Source organism: Aythya marila (assembly GCF_965140915.1).
Source record: "Aythya marila genome assembly, chromosome: 24".
Classification (NCBI taxonomy): domain Eukaryota; kingdom Metazoa; phylum Chordata; class Aves; order Anseriformes; family Anatidae; genus Aythya; species Aythya marila.
The window spans coordinates 5,191,517-5,216,651 of record NC_139065.1 but is presented as its reverse complement, the minus strand read 5'-3'; the positions used below and the strand labels follow the sequence as shown (position 1 = coordinate 5,216,651).

General features: G+C 54.6%; 2 protein-coding genes across 6 annotated transcripts in view; one reads left to right on the top strand and one right to left on the bottom strand.

Annotated features, from left to right (window-relative positions):
- Positions 1-21: 21 nt before the first annotated feature.
- TAF11 (TATA-box binding protein associated factor 11) lies at positions 22-3,158 on the bottom strand. Its single transcript, XM_082778537.1, has 4 exons — positions 2,812-3,158; positions 2,557-2,644; positions 1,935-2,031; positions 22-781 (listed from the first exon to the last, which is right to left on the bottom strand). Exons 1-4 carry the CDS (start codon positions 3,138-3,140, stop codon positions 651-653), a joined length of 645 nt encoding a protein of 214 aa, XP_082634663.1. The 5' UTR covers positions 3,141-3,158; the 3' UTR covers positions 22-650.
- A 1,785-nt stretch (positions 3,159-4,943) lies between these two features.
- The window catches only part of ANKS1A (ankyrin repeat and sterile alpha motif domain containing 1A), a gene marked incomplete at its 5' end in the record, with an annotated part of 106,543 nt that continues 86,351 nt past the window's right edge, over positions 4,944-25,135 (top strand). For all 5 annotated transcript variants that reach the window (XR_014319004.1, XM_082778290.1, XM_082778289.1 and 2 more), the window contains one exon: positions 4,944-5,188. Coding sequence is in view for 4 of the 5 variants with exons in the window: in XM_082778290.1 (XP_082634416.1) it covers positions 4,944-5,188 (245 nt within the window). The remainder of the gene's footprint in view (positions 5,189-25,135) is intronic.

The window sequence follows — 25,135 nt, the reverse complement described above, 5'->3', positions numbered from 1 at the left end:
ACACCATTGCACAATTACTACTTGCTGTCCCAGCAAGACTAAGAATATAACAACAAGTTTAATGTACAAAAAAACCACTTCTGTACAGAGATACCGCCACGTCTGAGCCAGCAGAAGGTATGGTCCTGGTGGGTAAGTACACTGAAGAAGCTGAATGTTCGTTTCCCCAGGCTGCTGGGCCAGAAGACCCTGAGGCACCCGGTCGGGGATTTGGCTCCTGCACGGCGCTAAGATGACAAGCCAGCCTTCAGCCGTCACTGCAGGAAGCCTGCCTGGGGTTCCTTAAACAAGAGCCTGTGCACAACGTGCTGCTTTTGGGCTCGTGGAAGGGGAGCCTCTCACGCCAGGATAGGGCTGATGGGGTAACTGCACCCGATGAACTTCAGCTGTAGCGCTTCTTTTACCCCATGAGCCATGTTGGGAGCATTAATGGCTGTTTGTAAACTGCAAACAAGCCCCACAAACCTTGATGCTAAAGTTACTTAAAATCAAGTTGAACTGAGAGTGTTTTGGTGCAGGTTCTTGGAGAAGACTGCAGGCAGCAAGAGGCTGGGAGCGCTTCGGTCTCGTGGCTCTGCCGCAACTGCTGTGAGGAGCACAGCTGGAAGCTTCTTCTAACGTCTGTCTTCTCCTGCTGCTCTTGGGATGCTTCAGTGGAAGATGATCTTCTTATATTTGGAATTTGGGATCTGTCCTCGTGACTTCAGCCTCCTGACAGCCTCTCGCATGTGTTTAGGCTGCAGAGGTGGCAGCTCCCCCCACTTCTCACACACATCCAGAGCTAAACAAAAAACAAGAGTTCACGTGAGCAGGACAGATAAGCTTAGCCCGTCTCCTAACAGGTGACATTTGAGAAGCCTCCCACTGGTTGAGCTTCAGTTATAAAGGCAGCAGGTAACATTTTTGTTCGGGCTTTACATCTCACATCAATACACAAGAACAAAACTGCTTTCTCTGTTTCTCTGACTAAAATAAAAGTCAGTCTGAGAGGCATTAATACCATTTAACCTTCTTTTTAAAGACGCTCCAGCTGCTGTGGAATAAGCTACTTTAAGTCATGCACAAACTCAACAAAACCTCATGATCTTAAACCTGCTACTTTAAAACCATCCCTAGATCAGGTGCTATGTGCACAGCAGTGATGGGAAGGTACAGCCTACAATGGACTCGGAGATTCTTTTCTGTCCATTCTGGTAAGTCTCAGTCATGTCTCCTGCCAAGGACACGCAGCAATTAACTGCAGCAGTGTAACTGCTTCTCTAGACTGCCTCTGGCAGCACACGGAGCTGGAGAGACGGTCAGAAACAGCAAAAGTGCCAAAGCCACATCATGCAGGCTGCGTGTTTTGTGCAGTAAGTCTGTGCTAACTCCTTGGCCTGAGAAACGAGAACCCTCTCCTCCCCAGGCACAAGCAGAGCAAAGACAGGTTCGCAGCTGGGTTAGCCTTCACAGGGTGTCCCACGGAGATCTCAGCTCATCGCATCAACAAAGAATCTTGCAGGTTAAGAGGCTTAAATCACGCGTTGCTCTTCTAAGCTGAATTTGTGCACAGCACTATTAACGAGAGATCTTTATTACCCTGCTGCAGCCTGCTCACAGGCTGACATGTAGCAAGAGCTCCTAAGTTACCTTCTCCAGAGAAGATAAAAGAAAAAAAAAGGCCAGTAGTCACCCATCTCAGCTGACTGACAGGCACTCATATTAATAGGATTAAAGTGGAATATGGACAACACCAGACTTCCCTTCCATTCTTAACAGCAGCCTTCTACTGCTGCTGAAAGCACCAGAGCCCGGCAGGATAGCAAGTGAAGCAAGAGACCTGGACAGAAAGCCACAAAATGTCCAGTCATTTCTTGTCTTTCTGCTCTCTATTAAGCACTGGATTTTCACTGCATTCTTATCTTTTTACTCACCAATAACCTAATTGCACCCACCTTCTTCCACCACCTCTCCAACGAAGACCTTGGAAATGCCCGACATGGCGATAACCACGTTCTGAGAGACCGAGGTGCCGGTGATGGACTGGATCAGCTGGACAAGCCAAGAAGCAGCAGTCAGTTGAACGACATACACACAGCAGCATTGAAATGCTTAAAATCACTTTTAGCAGTTGAGCCTGTCCAGTATCAACCATTAGCTACCAAAGTGAGCTGGAACAGCAGTAATTAATCTTTAGAACAAGGTCTAATAGCTTTGGGCACATGCTGGCTATCAATATTTTTAGCACACCCTTACCTAGCTGCAGACCTGTACTAACTTTTTCCTAGTACCTCGTGGCCCCCCAAACCACTTTCATTGCAGATAAGCTCCTATTTAAACTGCATAAGCCACACGAGCGCACTGAGCTAGGACGTAATCGGATAAAAGCAGATCTAAGGACAACGCTCCCGGCCACACAGACTGAGATGTAGCGGGAGAGGAGGGTGCACCCGAAGCCGGCACAAGCCAAGGAGCCCCTTGAGTGATCCTGGCTGTGACCGGGGCTGGGCTCTGCAGGGCTCAGCCCTTTTGTTTTGCTCAGGTTTCTCCCGTGGCGAAGCGTTCTCGAAGCCGTACCCGTTTAATGGCAGCTTTGGGGAAGGCAGAGCGGCGATACATCTCGTAGCGATTCAGCTGTTCTTCGGAGAAGGAAGAGACCAGTATTCTGGAGTGGAGAGAAATAATCACTGTCAGGAAAACACACTCTGGAGCTCTTTCAGCCCTCCTAAGCCTCCAGATATACAAAACGGAGCCGGGGAGGGAACGGAGCCCCGTCCTCACACAGCCTCCGCTCCCAGCCCACGCACCACAGAGTCCCCCGGGCGCACTCACTGCATCTTCTGGATCTCGTCCTCGTCCACTTTGTGCTTCTTCTCCTTCCTCTCCTTCAGTTCCAGCTTCACCTTCTTGGCCGCCGAGGGCTGCAGGCTCGGGTCCTCCCCGTCCACAGCCTCCCCCTCGTTGCTCCTCACCTCCCCGTCCAGCGCCTCCGCCTTGTGCTCCCCGGCCCCGCCGCCCTCTCCCCCCTCGCCCTCCGCCGCCACCGCCGGGTCCTCCGCGGCCTCCGGCCCATCCCCGGCCGGGGACGAGGCTGCGGGCGCGGGCTCCTCGCGGCTGGGGGCCGCGGCCTCCTCCCGGCCCTGCTCGCCCGCCTCCGCCATGGCCTCCGCGCCGGCGCCTGCCGATGACGGAGCTGCGGGGAGGAGGAGGAGGAGGAGGCCGGGGAGGGGGGGGCGCTGTCGCCACGGCAACGAGGCCGGAGGCCGGGCTGGGGGACAGGGGAGATTTTGGGCTTTTTCATAGAATTGTCAGGGGTGGAGAAGCCCCCCAGGGTCACCTGCTCCAAGCACCCCCCACCACTGTCCCCACTGAGCCGTGTCCCCAAGCACCAGCCCCAACCTCTCCTGGAGCCCCCCCAGGGACGGGGACTCCCCCACCTCCCTGGGCAACCCGTCCCAACGCCTGCCCGCTCTGTCTGAGCAGAAATGGCTCCTCATTGCCCACCTCAACCTCCCCTGGCACAGCTCCAGGCCGTTCCCTCTGCTCCTGTCCCTGGTTATCTGCGAGCAGAGGCCGACCCCCAGCTCCCCACAGCTTCCTCTCAGGGAGCTGCAGAGAGCCATGAGCTCTGCCCTGAGCCTCCTCTTCCCCAGCCCAAACACCCCCAGTGCCCTCAGCCTCTCCTCACAGGACTTGTGTCCCAGGCCCTTCCCCAGCCTCATAGCCCTGCTCTGGACATGCTGCAGGGCCTCGATGTCCTTCTTGGTACTTACTGGGGGGCAGCCCCTGCCCCTGTGAGCATGGGCAACACACAGTGCCCCCCCCCCAGTGTCACACTGATCCCCCAGGGTCACAGCATGGCCGGGGACCCTCCAGGATCCCTGCTCTGAGCCCCGCTGCAGGGTGGGTGTCAGAGGAGGAGGTTTGCAGCCTCCCTGGGCTACCCATGGCGGTGCTCCATGGTCCCCCTGGGCAAGAAGTGCCCTCTGAGCCCCTCTGGCTGTGCTCGGTCACCTCTCAGCACAGCAGTGGGTCCCCAGGTGGTTCATAGCTGCAAGGTCCCAGGACAAAGCCCCTGGGGGACTCCATGCCCCAGCAGAGTCCTCTTGGCTCATGGCCCCCCAGCCACCCCCTGTGGTGCTCAGAGCCCCAGGACGTGCCCCAGGCACTGCATTTTCACCCCCTGCTTTGCATTAATGCACAAAATGGACCCCAACAGCATCCTGGCTTGTGTGGGGAATGGTGTAACCAGCAGGAGCGGGGAGGTGATTGGCCCCTGTACTCTGCTCTGGTGAGGCTACACCGTGAGTGCTGTGTTCGATTTGGGGCCCCTCAGTAAAAGAAGAACATTGGGGCCCTGGAGTGTGTCCAGAGCAGGGCTATGAGGCTGGGGAAGGGCCTGGGACACAAGTCCTGTGAGGAGAGGCTGAGGGCACTGAGGGTGTTTGGGCTGGAGGAGGCACAGGGCAGAGCTCATGGCTCTCTGCAGCTCCCTGAGAGGAAGCTGTGGGGAGCTGGGGGTCGGCCTCTGCTCGCAGATAACCAGGGACAGGAGCAGAGGGAACGGCCTGGAGCTGTGCCAGGGGAGGTTGAGGTGGGCAATGAGGAGCCATTTCTGCTCAGACAGAGCGGGCAGGCGTTGGGACGGGTTGCCCAGGGAGGTGGGGGAGTCCCCGTCCCTGGGGGGGCTCCAGGAGAGGTTGGGGCTGGTGCTTGGGGACACGGCTCGGTGGGGACAGTGGGGGGGTGTGCTTGGAGCAGGTGACCCTGGAGGACTTTCCCAGGATTTTACAAAAAACGACAAAAAAAAAAAAACAAACAAACAAAAAAAGAAAGCAGCACCTGGCGGCGGGGGCGGGGCCTCCCCTCAGCCCCACAGCCCCGCCCCCGGCCCGGCCCCGCCCCGGAAGGGCCGCGGGGACGGGGGGGGGGCAGGCGGCGGCCGGGCCGGGCCGTGCCGGGCGATGGGGAAGGAGCAGGAGCTGCTGGAGGCCGCCCGCACCGGGAACCTGCCCGCCGTGGAGAAGCTGCTGTCGGGGAAGCGCCTCAGCTCCGGCTTCGGCTCCGGGGGAGGAGGAGGAGGAGGAGGTGGCGGAGGAGGAGGTGGCGGCAGCAGCAGCAGTGGCGGTGCTGGCGGTGGAGGTTCCGGGGGTGGCGGAGGAGGAGGAGGAGGAGGAGGAGTGGGGCACCCCCTGTCCAGCCTGCTGAGGTGAGGGGCTGGGGGGCTCTGAGGGGATGGGGGGGCTGTATGGGGGCGTTAAGGGGCCGTGTGGGGGCTGTGGGGTCGGTGTGAGGGGTTCTAGGGGGCTCTGGGGGACTATAGGGGACCCTAGGGGGCTCTATGGGGTTGTGGGGGGCTCTGGGGGGCTGTGGGAGGCTATAAGGGGTTGTGGGGCCCGTGTGGGGGCTTTAGGGGTCGGTGGTCGGCTCTAGGGGGTTCTGGGGGCTGTGGGCGGCTGTAGGAGGTTATAGGGTGTTGTGGGGGGCTCTGTGGGGCTGTGGGGGGCTATGGGGGATGGTGTGGGCTCTGCGGGTCGGTGGTCAGCTCTAGGGGGTTCTGGGGTTTGTAGTCGGCTATAGGGGGCTTTAGGGTGTTGTGGGGGGATCTGTAGGGCTGTGGTCATCTATAGGGGGCTCTGGAGGGTTGTGGGGGGCTCTGGGGTCAGTGTGGGATCGGTGAGACCTTGGGGGCGTTGGGCTCAGGAGCTGGGGATATGGGGAGGGGTCCCCAGGTAAGGGGTGGTGGGTTTGGGGTGGAAGGGAAGCGTTTTTAGGGCCAGGGGGTGGAGGGGTTGTAGGGGACTTTGAGTGAGGGGTGAGACGATATGGGAAGGGCTGTGGGGTGGGGAGCTCCAGGTCTGGGAGCGAGGTAGTGAGGGCTGTGGGAGGCTTAGAGTTATGGGGGATGTGGGGCTCCTGTAGGGCCATGGGAGGGCTGTGGGGATTTAGAGTTACGGGGCTGCTCTAGGGTCATGGAGAAGGAATTGGGGTGTGCAGACTAGGGACAGCTTTAGGGGCACAGCACTGGGGGTGTTTATGGGGCTGGGAGATCTGAAGGGCTGCGCAGCGGGAGATTTGGGGAGGGAGGTAAGAAATGTGGGTTTTGGGGTGTTGTGGGGCTGTGAGGTACCCCTGGGGCAGGGATATCAACACCCTGGGGCAGGAGGTGTGGGGCTGGAAGGCATCAGCCGGGCTTTGTAGGGTTGTAGGACCCCAGGGCTGGGGATGTGGGGCTGGGGCTAAGGGTATGGGGTGCTGGGGGCTGGAGGCAGGGGTTGTGGGACAAGGAGGAGCTGTAGGGGCCGTGGGTTTGGGATGCGCTCATGGGATGGAGTGTGTGGGTGGGAGGCTGTGGGACAGGGGACGTCTGAGCAGTGTGGGCTGGAGCCCTGTGGGACGCGGATACGGGCTGGGGGGAAGGGACGAAGGGGATGGGAATAGGGGACGGTGCTGCCTGTGGGGCCGAGGGCACGAGGAGGAGGGGCTGGGAGCGGAGCCCCTGGGGTCTGCAGCCCGCGGGTGGGAGGTGAGGCTGCAGCGGGGGGCTGGGGTCAGTGCTGGTGTCCCTGGGGGTCTCAGCTGGGCGCTGCTGGTGGCTGCAGACTGGTGTAACTGGGACAGCGCCGCGTGCTGGGGTCCCAACCTTGGGGTTAGGGTGCCGGCAGGGGCTGCTGTCCCCGTGTGTGGCTTCCCGCGGCAGGGACAGCCGCTGGGTGAATTTTTGGGGGCAGGCGTGCAGCTGGGCATCCTGCAAGGCGACCTCCCGGGGCACGCTCGCCCTTTTTGAGCCGTTTCCATCGCTTGCGCTGCGGCTCTTAAACCCCGGCGGCCGCTTGGGGGGCGGCTGTGCTGGGTGCTGAGCCAGCAGGTGGGGGCACAGCCCCTTGCCGGAGCGGTGCCGTGTCCTTGGCTCCTTTTTGCAGCCCTCACACCTTTGTTAGGGCTTTTCCCCTCCCCGTTTTTTCGGCATCTCCCAAGGAACCCCCTCGCTGGTGTGTTCGGGCTGGCAATGCGGCTGGTCCTGTTCCCCGAGCGACTTGTTTACGGGAGGGAGGAGGTGTGAGCCCGTTTCTGAGCGACACCATCACCATGTGGCCCCGCTGTCCAGGATTGTGCCGCTCACCTCTCTGTAGCCAAATTTGCTTTTCCTTTCACATACCCGCATCAGGAATCTGCTCCTGCACACCAAGCCGGGTGGCTGTGATGCACCAACACAGGTAGCTTGTGCAGTCCTGGTGCCTTCGTTTGCTTCTCTGAAATGCAGATGTGCTCTTGGGTCAAAATGCAGTCCTTTTTAATATACTGAACGCTCCAAGCCCTCGTTTGGAGTGGGGAAATTGCTGCGAACGCTCCGGGCTTGTCTGCGCCAGAAGATGGATGTACTCGCAGGCTGTTTAGATAAAGTGGAGAGGGTCAGCTGAGTTAAATACACACCACGAGTGTTATCAACCTCTTGTTCTAACAGCTCCGCCGCACTCCCAGGCAATGTGTGGTGATGCTGGCCACCTTTTTTCCCTCCGGTAAGACGACTGCTCGCGCTCCCGGCTGATCCGTGGAGCAGGCAGGCTGGAGGCCGAGCGGCTTTTCACGTGGAGATGCGGCGTCCTGCGTAGCTGCGCGTCTGAAGGACGGCGAATGTCACAGCTGGCACTTGTAGCTGTTGTGTTCCTTAACTCGGCTGCCTGAAATGCCTCTGGGTTGGCACTGGGACGTGGTGGGGATTGCTGTGGTGCTGGGTGCATTTGCAGCACACACTCCTCGACGTGCCGTGCAGCATCTGCAGCAGCAGCCCTTGGCTTACGAGGGTTGCTGTGCCCGTGTGGATCCCGACCTTTGCACCACGGTTGCACAAGCAGCTGCTGGCTGCCCGGCGGTTATAAACCCCAGGGAGTGGCACAAGGGCAGCCCGCGCTCACCGCAGGGAGAGATTTGAGGTGGCGGCACCCAGGGACCCTCTGAGGACTGGGGCCCACGATGTGGGTTAGGCGTGGAAAAGGGGCTTTGGGCGATTTGGAGGCTTTCTGGTTGTTTGCAGCGCTCTGTCAGCGTGTTGTGCTTTCCCTTTGGGTTGAAGGACTCCACGTGAGGAGACGTGTGCTTGTTTTACAGCGACAAGGTTTTCGGAGAAAAGCAGCCACTAAATCGACCTGCGGCGAGAAGCCTGGCTCTTGTTTGGGACAGGCTGGGCGCTGCTCACAACCCGTGTTTCCGTGGCGTTGTCTCGGTCTGCACGGCTCGTGCGGTGGTAATAAACTGCTGAGCGTGCTGCTGCGACAAGGAGATGGCTCCGGGACGTGCGAGCGCTGCCTGTACAACTCGTGTTAGCAGCCGCGCTCCTCCGTGCCTCCTCGCTACGGCAGCAACAGATGGCGTGTTGCTGATTCCATCGGGGATCGAGTTTCCAGAAAACAAAAAAAAAAAAAAAACAACACAAAAAAAAAGGAGAAAAAAGCCAGACTTGAGTTTCAAAGCAGCTTTCAGTGTCGGGGAAGAAATGTGTGCAGTCATCTGCACGTGTTGCCTGTCTCTGCCGTGGCCGGCCTGCCTGCACGGGGTGGGATCGGCTCCTGCCCCGGTGCTGAGCCCGTCGCTGCTGTCCTCGTTCCTCCGGAGCACCCTGACACCGTGCCCTGCTTCCCAGGGGCAGGGAGGGTGCTGCAATGAGTCCTGAGGTGTTTAATTAGCGCTGACCCTGCCTTTCCGCGCTCCTTCCAAAATAACTTCAAGGGCTTGGGAAGAGGGAACGTGAAATTTCGTCTGCCCGCCGCCCGATGCAAAGACAAAGGTCGGGGAATTACAGGGTGATGGGGAGGGAGGTGGCAGTGAGCAGCCCGTGTGCTGCCGTCCCTCCTGCCCCTGCCATCCCTCCATGTGGCACTGACGTGTGACAGGTCAGGAAGGCTTTGGAGGAACTTTGAAGTTGAAAGGTTTGCTCTGAAGTCTTACTCCTCTACCTTGATTTTTTTTTCCTGATGGTGATTAGGTGCATTTTTGAAATTAAAAACAATAAATATGGACTGGACGTGTGCCCAGGGAACGTTACAGCGCTAATGAAGTGGAAGGATTAATGGAAGATGTAAATTGGTGGAGAAGGGTAAGGCGCATCGCTTGGTGGTTGACTCCTTAGGAGACTGCGGAGCAGGAAAGCTGCGTACAGGAGGTGCTCTCGGTGCTGGCAGGTGAAGAAATGGCAAAGCAGCTATCCAGGGCAGGAACCTCTTTGTATCTCAGAGAATTTAGGGTACAAGGTGGAAGCATTCAGAAGCGTCCCCTGTGGAGATGCGGGTCCTGCTTCAAGCCTCTGGCAAAACGGCCTCGAGCTGCCTGGGCCGGCCAAACAGCGCTGCGTGGTCGGGCACCTGCAGAAAGCGGCTTCGTGGCACGTTCTCGGCTGCTCCTCAGAGCCTGTGGGGCAGGAGGAGGGTCTGTAAGGGAAGGTGAGGGTGCTCCCTGTTGGGGGTGTGCAGGGTGAGGGAAGCCAAGGCTTTCCTGCGCCTCCCCTGGGGTGGGGAGACCTGCCCTGGGTCGCTTCTGTTTTGTGTTTTCCCTTCCTCCAGCGGCTTTTGGCTGCCTTCCTCTTTTTGTGCGGTCATTTTGATGGCTGGCGCTTCTGGAGCTGGCTTTAATGATCATCGGGATGCTGTGCTTAAATAATGACAGAAATCCCCCGATAAGGGAGCTGGGAGCTGTGCTCTGCCCCTTGGAGCTTGTTCTGGGCAGCAAGGGCTGGGCTGGGCTGGGCTGGCAGCTCCCTTCTCCTTTCTCTGGCTGATTTCGGATCCCTGATGTCGGTGTGTTTCGGTTCCCGTTCTGTAGCAGGGACAACTCGAAGCTCTCTAAATTCCATCTTGGTTACTGAGGCGCTGAGCCCTGCTTTTCCTCTGCAGTCCTACAGCATTTCAGGTGTCCCAAAACCACAATTTGGGTTAGGAAATGCCTGCTGCTAGGCCTGGTGCAGGATGGTTCCTGCTATCACGTGTGGTCGGAGTTGTGTTGAGCTGGGGAACCGGCCTGGCCTGGGACAAATAAATCATCCCGTGCCATTTCCCTGCTGGTCCACAAGCCGCAGAAGATGCCCCCAGCAGTAAATCCTGTGAAAAGTGTTCTTCATCACAAAGCTCAGCTGCCCGCCGTGTTTATTGGGATTTAAACGTGAGCTTTGTCAGGGTCTGAGGCTTGCATGCTTCCTGCTTAGATCACCGAGCTGAGCCCTCTGGGTGCGAGACGTGCACCAACTCCTAAGGAAATCAGGGATTTCTGCAGGTAAGCAGGAAGCAAGACGTGCTAGACCATGATAAGTCAAATGAGAAGGGAACGCAGAGGTAGAATTAAAGATAAAGTCTCTCCCCAGGGGGCTGATGTACCACAGGGTAATGCTAAAAATATTAGGCAAGGAAATAAACCCCGGCAGAAAGGCGGTGCGACCAGGAGAGGCAGGTGGTGGGCAGGAGGAGAGGGGAAGGAGCTGGGGTTCTGGCTTTTGCCTTAGCAGCTGGTGGGGCTGGCAAAAAAGTGGTGGCTCGCCAGGGGTTGGGGTGGCCTCCGGATCCACCGGCACAGTGCAACCGTCGGGATCCTGGGCAGCTGCTACGGAGCGGGTCCGGCAGCGTGCACGGGGGATGCACTCTGCCTGGAACGTGCCTCGGGTCTTAGGGGGCACTTCAGCCTCAAGGCTGCACAATTTTGATTTTTATTTGGCCGTTCCTTTGGGAAGCTGGAGGCAGGAAGCACGGAAACAATCTGTGGCTGGAAGCTCAGGCTGCATTCAGGAGGTTTTGCCAGTAGCAGTGAGCGATGAATTGTGCTACAGCCAAACCCCGCAGAAAAAGCTGGTTATTTTCCTCCACTGATGTCAAAAGACCGGACCTTTGTTGATGGGAGGGGAAACTGAGGCTGCTGTTGAGCCACAGATTGTGTACGTAACCTGTAAGTGTATTGGAGAGAAGCTTGGGCTGTGAATTGGGACTTTTTGTGTCCCTCTGGTGTGGGGAAGGCTGGGGCTGTAGCTTTGCAGAAGCTGCAGCAAGTGGTGTAGGCAATGTGCAGCGGGTGGGCCTGGTGCTTGCCTTGTTGTAGGAGATGTCACGGTAAGATGGTTAAACACTGAAAGTAGCTTCCCATAGGCCAGATGTGCCTAGAGTTGGAAAAATGGTTTCTATTTAAAAAAATAAAAATCAGGGCTTTGTATTTGGGAAGAGAGGAACGGCCACGCGGGAGGTCGGGCTGAGGCTGTTGGTTGTGTGTTCGTGCTGTGTTATCACACCACGTGTGGCCAGGGCTCACGACTAAGAGGCGAGTCCTGCAGTGTTCAGCTGAGGTGGTGGCGGGGACAGCAGCTCTGCTCCAAGGTCTGGGCTCCCAGGGCTGTGTGAAGGTGCACACAAAACAAAACGCTTCCTTATCTTTCCCCAGAAAAAGGAAGTTGCTCCTGGTGCGTTCCTTTAAAACAGGGCTGTGCAGAAACCACGGCTGGGACTTTCACTTTTCTCAGGGCGGTAACAGCATCTCACCCAGTTCTAAACCGGGTTTGCACCCTGGCTTGTGAGCACTGCAGCAGGACAGATCTGTAATCGGGTGCGTGAGTGTTGGTACTGCCAGGAGTACGAGCAGCAGGGGCGTTAGGTGTGTGCTGCTGCTTTCTTGTGAATCGTTCCCTGAGCACTTCCTAACGAGCTCAGGAAGGCTGCGATCACTGGCAGTGACCCCTCAGCGTTCTGTATCTGTGTGATCTTCTCATTCAGCTTCAGAACATCTTTGCTGCTTCGGTCAGCACAACTCTGCGATTAGCCTCGTGGCAGGGCTGGGGTTTCCTTGCCGGGAGCTGGCTGCCCGGCCTCGGACGGGTCACACCAGCAGCACCCTGCATTGCTCGATGAAGCTGCTCGTGCTGCGGGTTTCCCTTTGTAGGGCTTGGCTTTTGTGTCACACCCAGGCTGGAGCGCACGTGAGCATCGTGTTGTGTGTGAGCCCCTGGGGAGAGGCACGCAGAGGGCAGCAGCCCTGCTTGGTTCGGTGTGGGTAGCAAACAAAATGTTCAGGAGATGCTGGAGGAGCTGAGCTGAGTGGGTACACAGCAGATGGGCATCGATCAAAGTGCCCCAGCCTCAGAAAAATGCTCTGAGCGTGGCACAGGGATCTCGGCTACCTCTGAGCCACGTGCCTTCGCTGCCGGGCAGGCAGGGCCTCCAAGCTCTCTGCTTGTCAGCCTGCTGCTGGCTCTGTAACATAGGTGGGTGTCCAGGTGAATTCTGCTGGCTCTCCCCTTACCCTCGCTCTTTGCCCACGTGCTGAGCCCGTCGGCATCCCGGGACTGCTCTCTGGGGAAGCACCAGCCTGATTACTGCACACAGAGGATGAGGGGGCAGCAGCCTAATTTTGGCTTTGCTGTGAGAGCTCAGCAGGAGCATTCTGAAACCAAGCAGGGTTCAGAAACACCCACATGTTCACACGGGTTACCCCAAATGCTCAGAGAGAGGCTGGGGGCTAAGACGTGGTGTGAGGATGTTGGACGGGTCAGGTTGTGCTGAAGATGTCAGAGCTGAGCCAGTTATCCCCTGCTGGCAGGTGTTAGGACCCAAATCATCGCAGCATCCCCTTGTGCTGCAGAGGCTGGGACAGGAGCAGAGCCGAGCAGGCACGTGGCATGGCTCCCGGGGTATTTTCCCAAGCACTAGGTCACGTTCCTGCCCAGGAGCTTTATTACAGCCTTAGCAGTGCATTTATACAACGTGTGCTCTGCCCCATCACAGGAGGGACAGCAAAATGCATCCGTGGCATGCGTTTACTTATTTTCATGCCCTGATCTGCCTGGCTCGAGGGCTGGCCGGAGTCTCCTCAAGGGGTGTGAGAAACCTGAGGACTGTGAAGGCGGCTTGTGCTCGGGGTGCCCACGGGAGCACTTGGAGCCAAGTGCTGACGGTTTGGTTAAAACACCAGCTGCAGTCCTGAAAAATGTGCATCTTGAGGACTTCAGGGCTCGCTTTATTGATTCTGGAAGTAGCAGCTGCGTTCAGGGCGTTCGTGCAGAGGGATTTGTCCGTGGTTATCTGGGTGAGGTGGGTGTTTGTGAAACTGGAGTGGACGGAGAGGCTGCTTGCGATTCCCCTAGGGCTGTTTGAGCCGGGTGCCGCACCTCATTACCCTACCGCTGAGCTGGGTGGAGGAATTTGGGGCCCAAACCCACAGCTCTGTGAGTAAATGAAGAGGAGATACTCGAGCTACAAGATGCTGACGTTTCCATAGGGTTCCTTTGGTCCAAGAGCCCGAAACTGGAGAAACATCTCTGCAGGTCTGAGTGCATCCAGAACACGGGGCGTTGGGCAGGCAGGAGCTACGTGGAGTTCATCTGGATGCTGGATGTTTAAGGAATGGGTTTTGGCACTCAGGAGGAAAATTTGAAGGCTACAACCGAGCTCGGCCAGCAGTTAGCTGCTGAGAGCAGTGGTCTTGTCCTCCCCTGCTTTTGTTCCCTGTTACACACTCGAGTATTTGTGGGGCCGTGCCAGAGTGAATCGCTCCAGCTGGCGGATCCGACAGAAAACTTGGTGTGCAACAGCCCGGATCCCAGATCCAGTGGAGGAATGGCAGAGAGCTGCAGGTGCAGAGGGGCAGGCTGTCCCCTTCCCTCTTCTCCTCTTTGGAGAGCAGCTGTCCCGCATTTAAACGGTCCCTGTATGCGTCTGGGCCGCCCCAAAATTTGGGGAATTTCTGTATTTCTGGAAGCGGAGCTGCTCCACGCTGTGACGTAGGTCCTGCGCTGCTCTGGCTGATTGAGGCTGCTTGGCAGAGAGCTGAACTTTCTAAAGATGAATGTACAAAACAGCGTTTGATATATTGGGAGCAGCTGAGCCAAGAAACAGCGCTCATCCAGCGCTCCTTTTTTTTTAAATGTAGTGCATTGTTTTAGTCAGACCGAAGGAAAAGCGAGCAGGCTGGAAAAGAAAGAAGTGAAAGATGGGACACAGAATAGAGGTAACACGTACGGGTTACACCTGCACCCATCCCACACCAGAAGTGAAGCCCCTTTCACAGCTGCACTTGGACAAGGTTGAGACGAGCTCCTGGAGGCTGAGCTCCTCCATCGCAGCTCCTGGCATGAGCAGGTAACACGTGCTGGTGCCTCGACCCCCAGGCCAGCCCTTGGCCTGCTGTGAGAAGCTGGCACTGAGCTGAATTCAGCCGGCTGTGGGGGCCCGATTCGGGGGATCCTTCAGCCCAGCGGGCGAGCTTTCTGGTGGGTGCCTGCAGCAGGGACAGGGGAGCCTTCCAGCACCTCTCTCATCCTCCAGCCTGCTCTCTGCTGTCCCACAGAAAGCTGCACCTCTGACACTGGATGTGGTGATTGGTTCGAGGGGAAGCATCCTCTCGAGGTGCAGGAGGTGCCTTTGGGTCTGGTGGTGGCTCTTGGCCCTGTCTGGTACAGCGGTGGCGCTGTGCTTTGCCCTGAAGAGCTGGCTCCTGGGCAGGGCTCGGCCTTGGAAATGAGAAATCCTATTTCACAGAAACTGGTAAAAATCAAAAACTGTTGAGGATTGATTTGTTTCTATAGCAACAGACTGGAGAAGCTAATACAGCTGCTCTCCGCAGAGAGGGGAAAAACAGGAATTGAAATGTTAGTCCTCCTGGGACCGCTGCTGTCAGCAAAACAATGATCTTCGATAGTCTGATGAAGGACTGAGATGCTTAATTAGAGGCAGGGAGGGCAGGAGGATGCAGGCTACGCTAGGGAAGAAAGCAGTGCTGGAGGGTGCGCACATGGCCCCTGTGGTGTGCGGGACCTGGGAGCCTGTGCAAATCAGCACGGCTTCTTCGAGCAACGTCTGAGTTTTTTCAGGGGACCCCTCTGCGGAGTGCACTGCGAGATGGCCTTTGAGAAGTCTGGCTGAATTCTGGAGCTGAATTTTCTCCATCACCCCTTAACTCAAACCAGGCGTGGAGCTTTGGATGCTCCACAGCGACAAGTGCCAGGGCAGAGCTTTCTGCAGATGTTTGTCCTGGAAGGAAATCGTGCAGAGCACGCAGGCTGCCGGATCAGGTGCTTGAGCTTAAAACTTTTTCAGTTGTCCTGGGTGCGTGTTTGGGTTGGTTTTGACTTTACTGTTGCCTAAACGGAGAATTTTAGCAGACTGTAGTATATGACAGCACCCTTAAGGTGGCTGCTTTCCCTGGTGGTTTAGGAAGGTGAGCTTTTAAAGTGTCTGAGAAGCCCTGAGGTGCCAAGCGCACAGACCGTGTGTATGCACACATTCCTGGCTTGATTTATCCCACCTTGCGTGGCTGTTGAGTGCTTCAGATTGAAATCAGGACATACATCTGAAACGAGCAGGATGTTAAGGAAATTACCAAAGCTGCTTTTAGGGCAGGGGTGCGTGTGCAGGGCTTTAACCTGGCTCTCCGAGGGAGGCTGGGTTGTTTAGCTTAAGGAAAGTCAGGGCTTGAGTTCGTGTTGTTTAGGTTTGGTAAACCTAGATTGCATTAGCACTCTTCCCTTGTTATTCAAACACATGGTTTCTTTTAAAAGGAAATTAAATTTAAAAATAAACCTCAAGCTTTTTCCAGCTAGAAGGAAGTGTCTGTAGTGCTGCATGCTAAGGATGCAAGAACACAGCCCTGTCTAAAAGCGAGTGCCATAAATAATACGTAAATACATTATCTCATCAGATTTATATCTAATCCTATTGCCTGTTGTTTTTCAGACTCTTTTGCCAAACAAGCCTGAAAATGTCATAGGTGGCCTTTCAAATCTAATATTGAAGTGGGTTGGAAATTAGGTGAAATGACTTTTGCCTCATCCTAATTAAGGCACTATGAGAAATCCTTTCAAGTTTGGCATCGCGAAGTAAATTGCCTGGTTTTGAAACGTAATCCGATTAAAGGAGGCTAGTGCCTGCTAGGGCTTGAAGCCTGCCCATGCGACGGTACAGAGCCTGGTCCCCAGAGTCTTCCTTGCTGGTCTTTATTTTGGAAATCAGCACAATTTTCCCATTTTTTTTAGGAGGCAGGAACAGGTTTATGATAAAGGCTTGTCTTGTGGAGACTTGAAAGCTTTGCACTCTGTCTTGGTTCTGGTAAAGCGTTGGCTGACCTGCAGGAGTTGTTTAAATGGCCTCGCTTCGTCCTGTGATCCCCCAAGGATGACTTCAGGTTGTCTTGGAGCGTTGTTAGTAACTACCTGTGTGAAATGCAGAACTGCTTGCGTTCCTCTTGTGACACTGGACTCCTCAAAGCTTTGTTTCAGCCTGGCGGAGTCTGGAGCCGTATGCCTGAAGTGCTGTGGCTCGTCTCCATTCAGTTAAAAACAGCTGAAAACACAGAGTTTGGAGGGCGCGTGCACTTAGTGCTGGGTTTGGTGTGTGGGGAGTATTTCCTTTAGCCTCAACAGGAACCGTTTCACAGAGAGTGAAACAGGCCGTGTCCTTGGCATTCCTTTTCGCTGATGATAGAGACCTCAAACGAGGAGAATTGGCTAAAACAAACAGTGCTGCCTTTGGATCATCCAGCCTGGGGGACGTCCTTCTAACACGACATCCAGTGTCGGTGCTGGCAATGGCCTGGCTGCGGGGGAGCTGCGGGAAGGAGCCCGCTCCTGCTTTCATCTCCAGCCTGGAAATGAGTCGTAGAGGTGAGAAATCTTACCCTGGGCTTCCTGCAGAGCCTGCACTCCAGAACAGCAAATGGTCTCTGAGGTTAACCCACGGGAGTGAGAAGTGGTTGTGCTGGGTGAGAAAGGCTTCGGTGGCGGAGCTGGGTGGAAGCCGTGCAGCCTGCCTGCAAATTGGGTGTTGCTCTGTCGCCACCGGCTGCTGATAAATGGCTCAGAGGAGCCCTTCTGCGTGTGTCTGCCTCATCCCAGAGGGCAACAGCTTCTGCAGGAGGGGTTTGCTGTGGGCAGAGGTTGCTCCTTGTGTTTGAAGCCCTAAGATGCTATAGCTTGTAAGTAAAGCTTCAGAATCATTCAGAGGAGAGGCAAGTCGCTGTTCTCCTCAGCCTCCCTCTTTATTCTTACCACTATCGTAGTGCCCGTGGTCTCATCCTTGCGGCTGGGGCTTTTCTAACCCGAGCTGCCCCTGTTTGACTTTGATTCCCATGTCCAGAAGCAGCAATGTGGGCTCCGCTGCCTGCTCGTTCGTGGTGTCCCTAACCGGCTCTGCAGATGCAGAGGTAAAGAGGGTGAACGTCAGCACTTGAGGTGTGGTTAGCAAATGGAAGAAATTTGAATCCCGAAGTAAACTGTGAATGCTAAATGTTGCAATTAAATGGCGTGTGGGTAAACATACAGTACGGTGTGTTTTCTTGTGCATTGACCTTAACTGTCTTGTGGGACTTGAGTTTTTGATGTTATCTGAGTTGGAGGTAACTAAAAACCCAGTGTTCTCATGCTTACTTTGTGCTTTTTATTTTAAATTCCTTGGGAAAGTTGGGTACAATCTAATGGTCCTCAGTGCTGCTCCAAGATAGCTATGCAGAGCTGCTTTTTAAAAAAATAAAATAAAAATCATGAGGAGCTTGTGCTTTGCGTCTCAGAAGCTGTCAGTGGTGGGAAAGCTTTTGAAGCAGTCTGAAATGCCTTTGCACTCTGGGTATGAATTGTTACAGCTGAGAGGCAGCTATTTGCTGGGGTGGAGTCGCAATGACCCTCAACTTGTTGAGTTAATGGAGAGTTTTGTCCCTGCATAAGCTTATAATCTGGTGGTCTGACTTGAGCATACATTGATACCATACATTAAAAAGTGAGGCTGGAAGAGGCTGGGCCACTGGAAGCAGCTCCTGGCTGGGAGAACTGTATTTAACCAGGAAACGGCCCAGAACTGCTTTTGTGCACTTTGAAATAAGCGGGCAGAAATATTTTAAGGGCTCTGAAACATTATCTTGTGTTGTAGATGTTCCCCATAGACAGCGTGTCTTCCTGGTGAGGAAGACGGATGTTTATGGTGCTGGCTTGTCATTGTGTGCAGAATCAAGTCTGGCAGGTGGGTAAAAGCAGAGCTGGAAGCTGAAGGTGTGCAGGGAAAGTGGGGAAGAGCAGTTGGTTGTGCTGCCCGTTCAGCAGTGCCAGGGATGCCGTCCCCAAGCTCTGCAGGAGCGGTGCCTGCCCTCCTCGCCTTCCTGCAGCTCCCCGGAGGCTGTTAGCAGCTAAAGGACCCTGGCATTTAATACATTTCATTTGCCTGGCTGACTTACACGCCTCTGTTTTTCAGCTCTGACCTTCTCTCTGTCCTGCAGATAGCGTAGACAAGTAATGACAACCTTATGGGAGCTCTCTCTGTGTTCAGAAAACTACCTCTGCCCCTCGTCCCAGTGCCTACTTCTTAGCAGGCCGGATTTCACCAATGCTCCTGGAGGAAAAGGATGTTCCTTTTAGCTCCCAGCCCGGATTTCTTAAGCTTCCTTAAGAACTATCATCCTGCAAGTCTTAAGTTGATGCTTTCTGTTTGCTTGATGCGTGCCAAGAAAGAGCAGGAGCTTATCGCAACGCTCTGACCGTGTGTCCTCAGTGTTCCCAAGAAGCCCCTACAGGTCACTTCTGTTTGCCTGCTTACCACTGCTGCCTTTTGCTCCATCCTTTCCCTGTTACTTGCTTTTGGGGCATCCAGTTAAAAAGCTCATCAAGAAGGAATTTACTCTGCAGTCAGTACCGTGGTATGTAGCCACCTCGTTTGTGCGTTGTTGGCGGTTCCTTTCTGGCTCGGCTCTGTCTTCTTCAGCCTCTGGGGACCTGTGACTAGGCTGGGGCACTGGGATTTGCCTCGTGCTTACAGCGAGCTCTGTGGGTGAAGCCGTGTGGTGGTGGTGGTGTGGCCGGAGGGCAGCCGGCCCCAAACACTGAAGCGGGGGCGTTGCGGTGCCTCTGACTTCTCCTCTGCCACGCTCCCTTCCTCCAGGGCCTCCTGTCCCATCCCGTTGCATTCAGGCTTTGATAGAGTGAATAATTTGCTTTTTACTGAAGCTCAGTGCTTCTCCCTGCTCGTATTGGTGCCCTGTGGGGCCTGGTCCATGCGCGTGCCCTCGCCCTGCCCTCGCACACCTCCATCCAAAGGCCTCGTGTCGCTGCCATGAGGGAACGGGGACGCTCTGTGGACCCCCGCCTAATTTGTACGGTCTCCCTAAGGCAGAAAGCGCACTCTCGATATAGCTGCTGGTAGAAAATAATTGTGTTTGACTTGTAATTGGTGTAGGGAGGGGTAACTCGCTCCATTTCTGTGCCTTGACATTGCACGGCCTGCTTACCTGCTGCTTGTCTGCTCCAGGTCAGGAGCCGGTGACATGAAAGGGACGAGGGACACAGTGGCCAAGGGGGGGTCTGGGTCTGTTGGGGCCTGAAGGATGGGGGAGAACACAGAGGGATGTTTAATTTCTCTACAAAACACGTATCTAAGGCGTCACGAACCAGGAGGAGGCGTCTGTGTTTTGTATCACCTTCCTGCGTGTGAGGCTCCCTGCTAGAAATCCCAAACTCCCGCTGAGATGGATATGGGGTCAGATCCTTGTGGGTGCTGGGAATAAGTAGGAATTCAGATCTAATCCTGTTGATTTGACAATGAAAATATAGATGGGTTGCAGACTATGCAGCTAGGGTGATGTGCCCTGCCATCCCCAAACACTTAATCGGTGCCTCAGTTCCCCGTGTGGGGCAGTGACAGGCACTGGGAATGAAGTGCTCTCTGCCAGTGTTTTTTGCCCGAGTTCCTTTCGGTGATATTTTTGCTCCAAGCTCGGACCTTTGGCGAGTCTGCCTGTCAAAAGGGAGCGGCGCAGATGGACGGGTACAGCTCGAGACACGCTGCTCTATTTCTGCTGCTTGACTGTCACATCCCTTGGGGTTCTGTAGCCTGGTAAATGAGCTCTCACGAAAGGAGAGGGGGGAGGGAAGCACAGGGCAAGTTTGCCAGCTGTAGCCAGCCTAGGCACTGCAGCATGAGCTGCTTTGGTATTTTCTGATCAGGAAATTGTGGCTGCCCAGGCAGCTCGCTGCCAGCTCTCTGGAAGTGCTGGGGAAGGGGACGCCTGGCACCTTGCTGTGTCAGCAGGACCCTGCACCAGCTCAATGTGTCCTGCTAATTTTCCCTGCATCCGCTTCTATTTTTTTTTTTTTTTAACCATTTACCCCTCTTTTTAGCTGCATTTTCCCTACCTTCAGCTGTATCTTCTCCAGTAAGTACTGTGGCAACAGTACAGCTTACCTCCGAATGAAGAGCAAGGAGTGCTTACCTTAGCGGTGCTGCTGGTTCCAGTTCACCGTGCTGTAATATCGTCAGCTCTGGGCTGTTTAATAGGACTTCCATAATGCTGTTGGCTTTATTGAATTCCTGCAGGAATGTTTTGCTTCCTTTTGTTCATTTTCTTTCGAAACCCATCCAGTCAGATGTGAAAGAGAATTGCTAAATACCAATTTCACAATGAATCGAGCTCATTAAAAGGATTGGAAGCTTTTAGCAATTGTTGTCAAACTTCCCCTGTCCCTTGGAGGTCAGTTCCTCCACCTAGAGCTAGGCAGCTTTTTCAGCTCCAGTGCTTCAGGTAAAATGCTACGTCTGAGCATTGGGTAGTCGAGGTTTGCTTCCTGACAAATTTGGGCATTCCAATTTGGAAATGCAGTTAATATGGTACTAGTGGAGGCTGCATCTCAAATTCATGTGTGTGCATTAGATACCAGAGGAAAACTCCCTTTAAAACGACTCCAGTGAGCGTTTTCCCTTCTTTCCTTCTGAAATCTTATCTTTTCTGAGATCCCTTCTCAGGAACAGCGATGTTGGTGAGCCAAAAATGTGAAGGCTCCAGGGGGAGCCTGTGGGTGGTGACTTTCGAGTATCACCTTCCTTTCTTCCTTTGTCTCTTCCTAGAAATGTGCTGCCCTTGGACCGTGCACGGAGGGGGGAATGCTCCCTCGCACTGCAGACATCAGAAACCAGAGCTCCTGGCCATTCATCCCTGCAGATGCTCTCGTTTTCATGGTTGAATTTTTTTTAACGTTTTTTTCAGCTAAGCTTTGTTTAGATCTGGCCCTCCATCCTCTGTCATCAGTGCCAGCAAGCAGGCACTGATGCTGTAGGAGCTCTGCTCCATTGCATGTAATCAGCTGGAAATGCTCCCGTAATGGGAGCAGATTGCAGAGCGAGTGCCTGTAATGGTTTTAAGAATAAAGGGCAGCGTTTGCACTCAAACCAGAGCTGGCTCTTCTTCCCCTGCAGCTATTTGTTTTGCCTCCTGCTCCGAGGAGCTCTTTGATGTAGGGAACGTGCACAAGTGACCCATCCTGCCTGTCTGCCGCTGCATAATGCAGGAGGTGACAGCCCGCCTCACCCCCCACCATACATAAAGCTTAAAGAAATGCATTTGCACTGCCAGGAGCCATCTGTAAGGGTAGGGCCTCTCTCTTCCTAGCGGGGGATTTCAGCTCGGGTGGATGTTTTCCTATTAGTGAAACCAACCTTATTCTGTGTCCTTACAGCAGGAGCCTGGGGTCTCAGAGGTTCAAGGCGGTGGCCTCGGTTCTTGTGCCATCGGGCTGGGTTTTGCAGCCTGGGATGACCTCCTGCTGCTGAGCTTGCCTTGCACAGCTCCTGGACTGATCCTTTGTGTTGCTGTCGCTTGGAGAACTTGCACAGATCTCCTGCTGTCTGCTCAGCCCGTCTCCACATCACAGGAGCGAGGGGTTCTGTGTTTGGAAAGCAAAGGAGCAGCCTGGCTGTTGGAGGCTCCAGTGCTGCGTGGTGTGGCTGCCCTGGTGGAAATGCTGGCTTTTTTTGTTCGTACCTCACGCTCTCAGGGCTGTCTGGGGTTGGGCAGTGCAGGCTGGACCTGCTGGCGATCTGTTGTGTAGCTATTGCTTCATGCTGAAAATGAGCTGGCAAAATGAAAGTACGCAAGGGGTGGCAGCTGGGGGTCTCACCCCGTGCCCTTGCAGGGGGCCAGGCACATCTCTGGCTGCTGCCATGTGTCAGCCAGCAAGATGGGCTGAATCGCAGCTTTGCCCCTGGTTCCCTTGCCAGCAGCTCTGCCTTCTCTGCTGGGTATGGCGAGAGCAAGTGTCTGCTTTTGGAGCCTGGAGCTGGGCTATGGTGGTGTGCACGGCTTTGTCCGCTGGGTCTCGTGCATTTGCCTGGCCCTTCTGTCGTGTGAAGGTCCTGCTGTTCCCTGTCCGAGCTGTCATCACGTAGTCGAGTTTGGGATTGGTTGCCTTTGAGGAAAATTTACCTTTTAAACCTTTATGGGCTCCAGTGTGTCTGGTAGGTTGTAGGGAAGGATCTGGGTTTGTTGCCTTAATGTTTAGCACTTTAACTCTTCTATCGCACGCATGCAGAGTTGATATTGCCAAATAATTGGCAAGTGCTGAAGAGTAAGCCCTGAAGCTTTCAAGACAGAATGGCTTCGGTCTTCTTGTTGCAGTCCTGATGCTGAGAGAACAGGGGAGGTGTGCGGGGAGGTGCAGACCTGTCCTGGGGCTCAGACTGCGCGTGGTGGCATCAGTGCCCCTGGCTGCTGCTTTTCCAGGCGTGCCTACCTCCAGCTGCCTTGCAGGTGTGCATCCCTTCCATGCGTGATGGGGTTAAATCTCTCAATCTTCCTGTCCTGTATATTCCATATCACAGTTGAGCACTCTTAGTAACGTGCCAAGTACTCTACTGGAGGGAAGGGTGGAGGTAAACGGGAGCCTTAAATGAGGCAGTAGGTCTTAAATGACTGCGCTGGTCTTCCACCATGCAGTTGGTTCCTTGTGTTATCTCCATGTCTGTTCCTTGAACATGACGGAAGGTACCCTGACAGTCCTGGAATTCCCACCGGTGGCAGCGTGTGCCTTCCTCCTGGGGCACTGAAAGGAGTCTCTGTGGATGGAGTGCTTTGCACTGGGCTGGACGTGTCCCTGGGCTGGAAGTACGCAGGATTTCAGTGTGAAGGTGGGCATCGAGGAGTTGCAGGTTTGCTGACTTTGTGCCAAAATGGCCCTGAAGGAGAACCAGAGGAGTAAATGCTTTTACACCTGTCATCCAGGTTCTTGAGTTTAGTAGGGAGCTGAAGTGTAGGGGGGGGTGTGGAGCTTTAGGAGAGGCGCAGATACCAGTTAAACAGCAGCAGAACCACTTTTGCCTTGTGCCATGATCAAAGCAGTCTCTGGAGAGCAAGGGGAGTGGACCCCAGTGTGGAGGTGGCAGAATCCTCTAACGGCCTCGGTGCAGGTGGGTGCTGCTGGGTGCCTTTGGGTGCTGGCTCCTCGAGGACTTGGTCAGTGGTCACCCGAAGCCGTGCCATTCCCAGTGCACACACGTGGAGCTGGTTTGCTTCCTCTGCTTTGTCCGTCGAAGGCACGTTCCCACCATCGCCCTGGCTGAAGGCACGGATCCTTCTCTTGGGAAACCTCAGCTTTACATCCCGCTGCTGGAAACTGGGCGGCCTGACAACTTTGCTGCAAAGGAATTTGTTTTTCTCACATGCCAAACCTACTTTTGGCCAAAACTTGGAAAGGAAGGAAATCCAGATGCGTGTAGGAGATTGAAAAGTTACTCTCACAAGAACTGCCCCCCAGTTTTTCTTTGTTACAGCATTGCAGGGCTCTGGTTTCTGCCCTTAACCACTCTTTCCTACCTGAGAAGTAGCTGGGATGAGAGACTTACTTTCCTGCTCTTGTTTTTTAAAATATCCACGAATTTTACTGCTTGATGTGATGCTGGACGCTGTTAGTCTTATACTTTCACTTAGCTGCCCCTCTTGGGTGCTAGGCAAAGCGTGGGTGGCTATTTCCATTAGAAGTTGCAGATCATTAGTTAAGATTAGCTGCTGTTTTCAAGCACCTCTTCTGTGGAAACAACAGCCCCTGATGAAGGTGCTCTCCGCCAAGGAGAGCGGCTCGTGGTGTCCAACACAGCCATCTGCGAGTTAAAGGCTTTGTGAATGCAGCTGGTGAAAGCACTTGGTGGCTTCCAGAAAGCCTGCTCGGTACACAAATGCAGCTGCAAAATAAATAAATTCTCCCCGTAAATGTGACCATGTGTCAGGAAGCTGCTTTTAGGTGGGGACAATACCTGTACAGGGAGATCCATCCTCACCCGTTGGCTCTTATTTCCAACACAATTGTCCTTCCTCGATAGATCGGCTGCCTGACTCGGCTCTGGCTGCTGTCAGCCCACGTTTCTGTAAGGAAAGAAGATGTGCTCTGACCGTGTGGGAGATGGAGACAGTAAGATGTGCTTTGCTGCTGTGTGAACTGCTGAAATGGTGGTGTTACCTCTGATGCTTCGTCGTGCTTTGCATGGGCTGGCACACTGTTAATCCCAGAGCTGCAGGACTGGGGCTGGCACTCCGTTCATCCCGGAGCTGCAGGACTGAGACTTGTGCTGACCGCCAGGAATGAGTCATCCCCATGTTAACAGCATCTTTTCTGCAGAGAAGCTGGCGTCGTTTTCTCAGTCTTGGAAGGAGCCCGGAGTTAGCACGCTTTGTGGCTTTAGGAATGATGCTTAGCAGTCTTCGGCGTGTAGCTCAGCAGTCTCTAAGTGGCTGCACATTTATTGCATGTGCCTCTGAGCTGTGGCTTTAACCTCTGCGCTGTGTCTTGAGGATCCAGGTTTCCTGGAATGGTGTGTGCAAATCCCGGCAGGATCAATTTGTCTGCTCGGCTGCTTTTGTTCTTCTCACGTTTGAAAACCGGCTGCTTTGCGCAGATGTTCATGATCCCAATGTTCTTTCCTTATAGGTGTTGCTCTCCTGCTCCTGTGCGTTAATTGCAGAGTAAATTTCTGCTTTGCAGCCCAGAACTAACTGCGTTTTCGTGGTGATTTTCACGTATCATGAGTGCTTTCTGGAAGGGAGAAGGATTAAAAAGCAGCGGGTACACAGGTGCTGACACCATAGCAGCTGAACAGTCCTGTACTCTGCAGCACGTTAATTCTCATGATTGGGTTGGCGATCTCCTGCTTCCTCTAATTTGAGACTTTTAGGCCCAACAGCAAGGACTCAGTGACTTCCAACAGGCAGGAAGCAAGGCAAATAACCCTGTGGGCGTTTAAGAAAGCGTGCTGAGAATTGCACCTTTTGAGCTGTCTGTACACAGCCTCGCTGCTCTGAGGGCTGGCAGCCCCGTAAATCCAGACCTGCTCTTTACCCGTGATTGTTTGAGCTCTGTAATCTTTTTCTGATTCCCTTCACCATCAAGAGCTTTTTC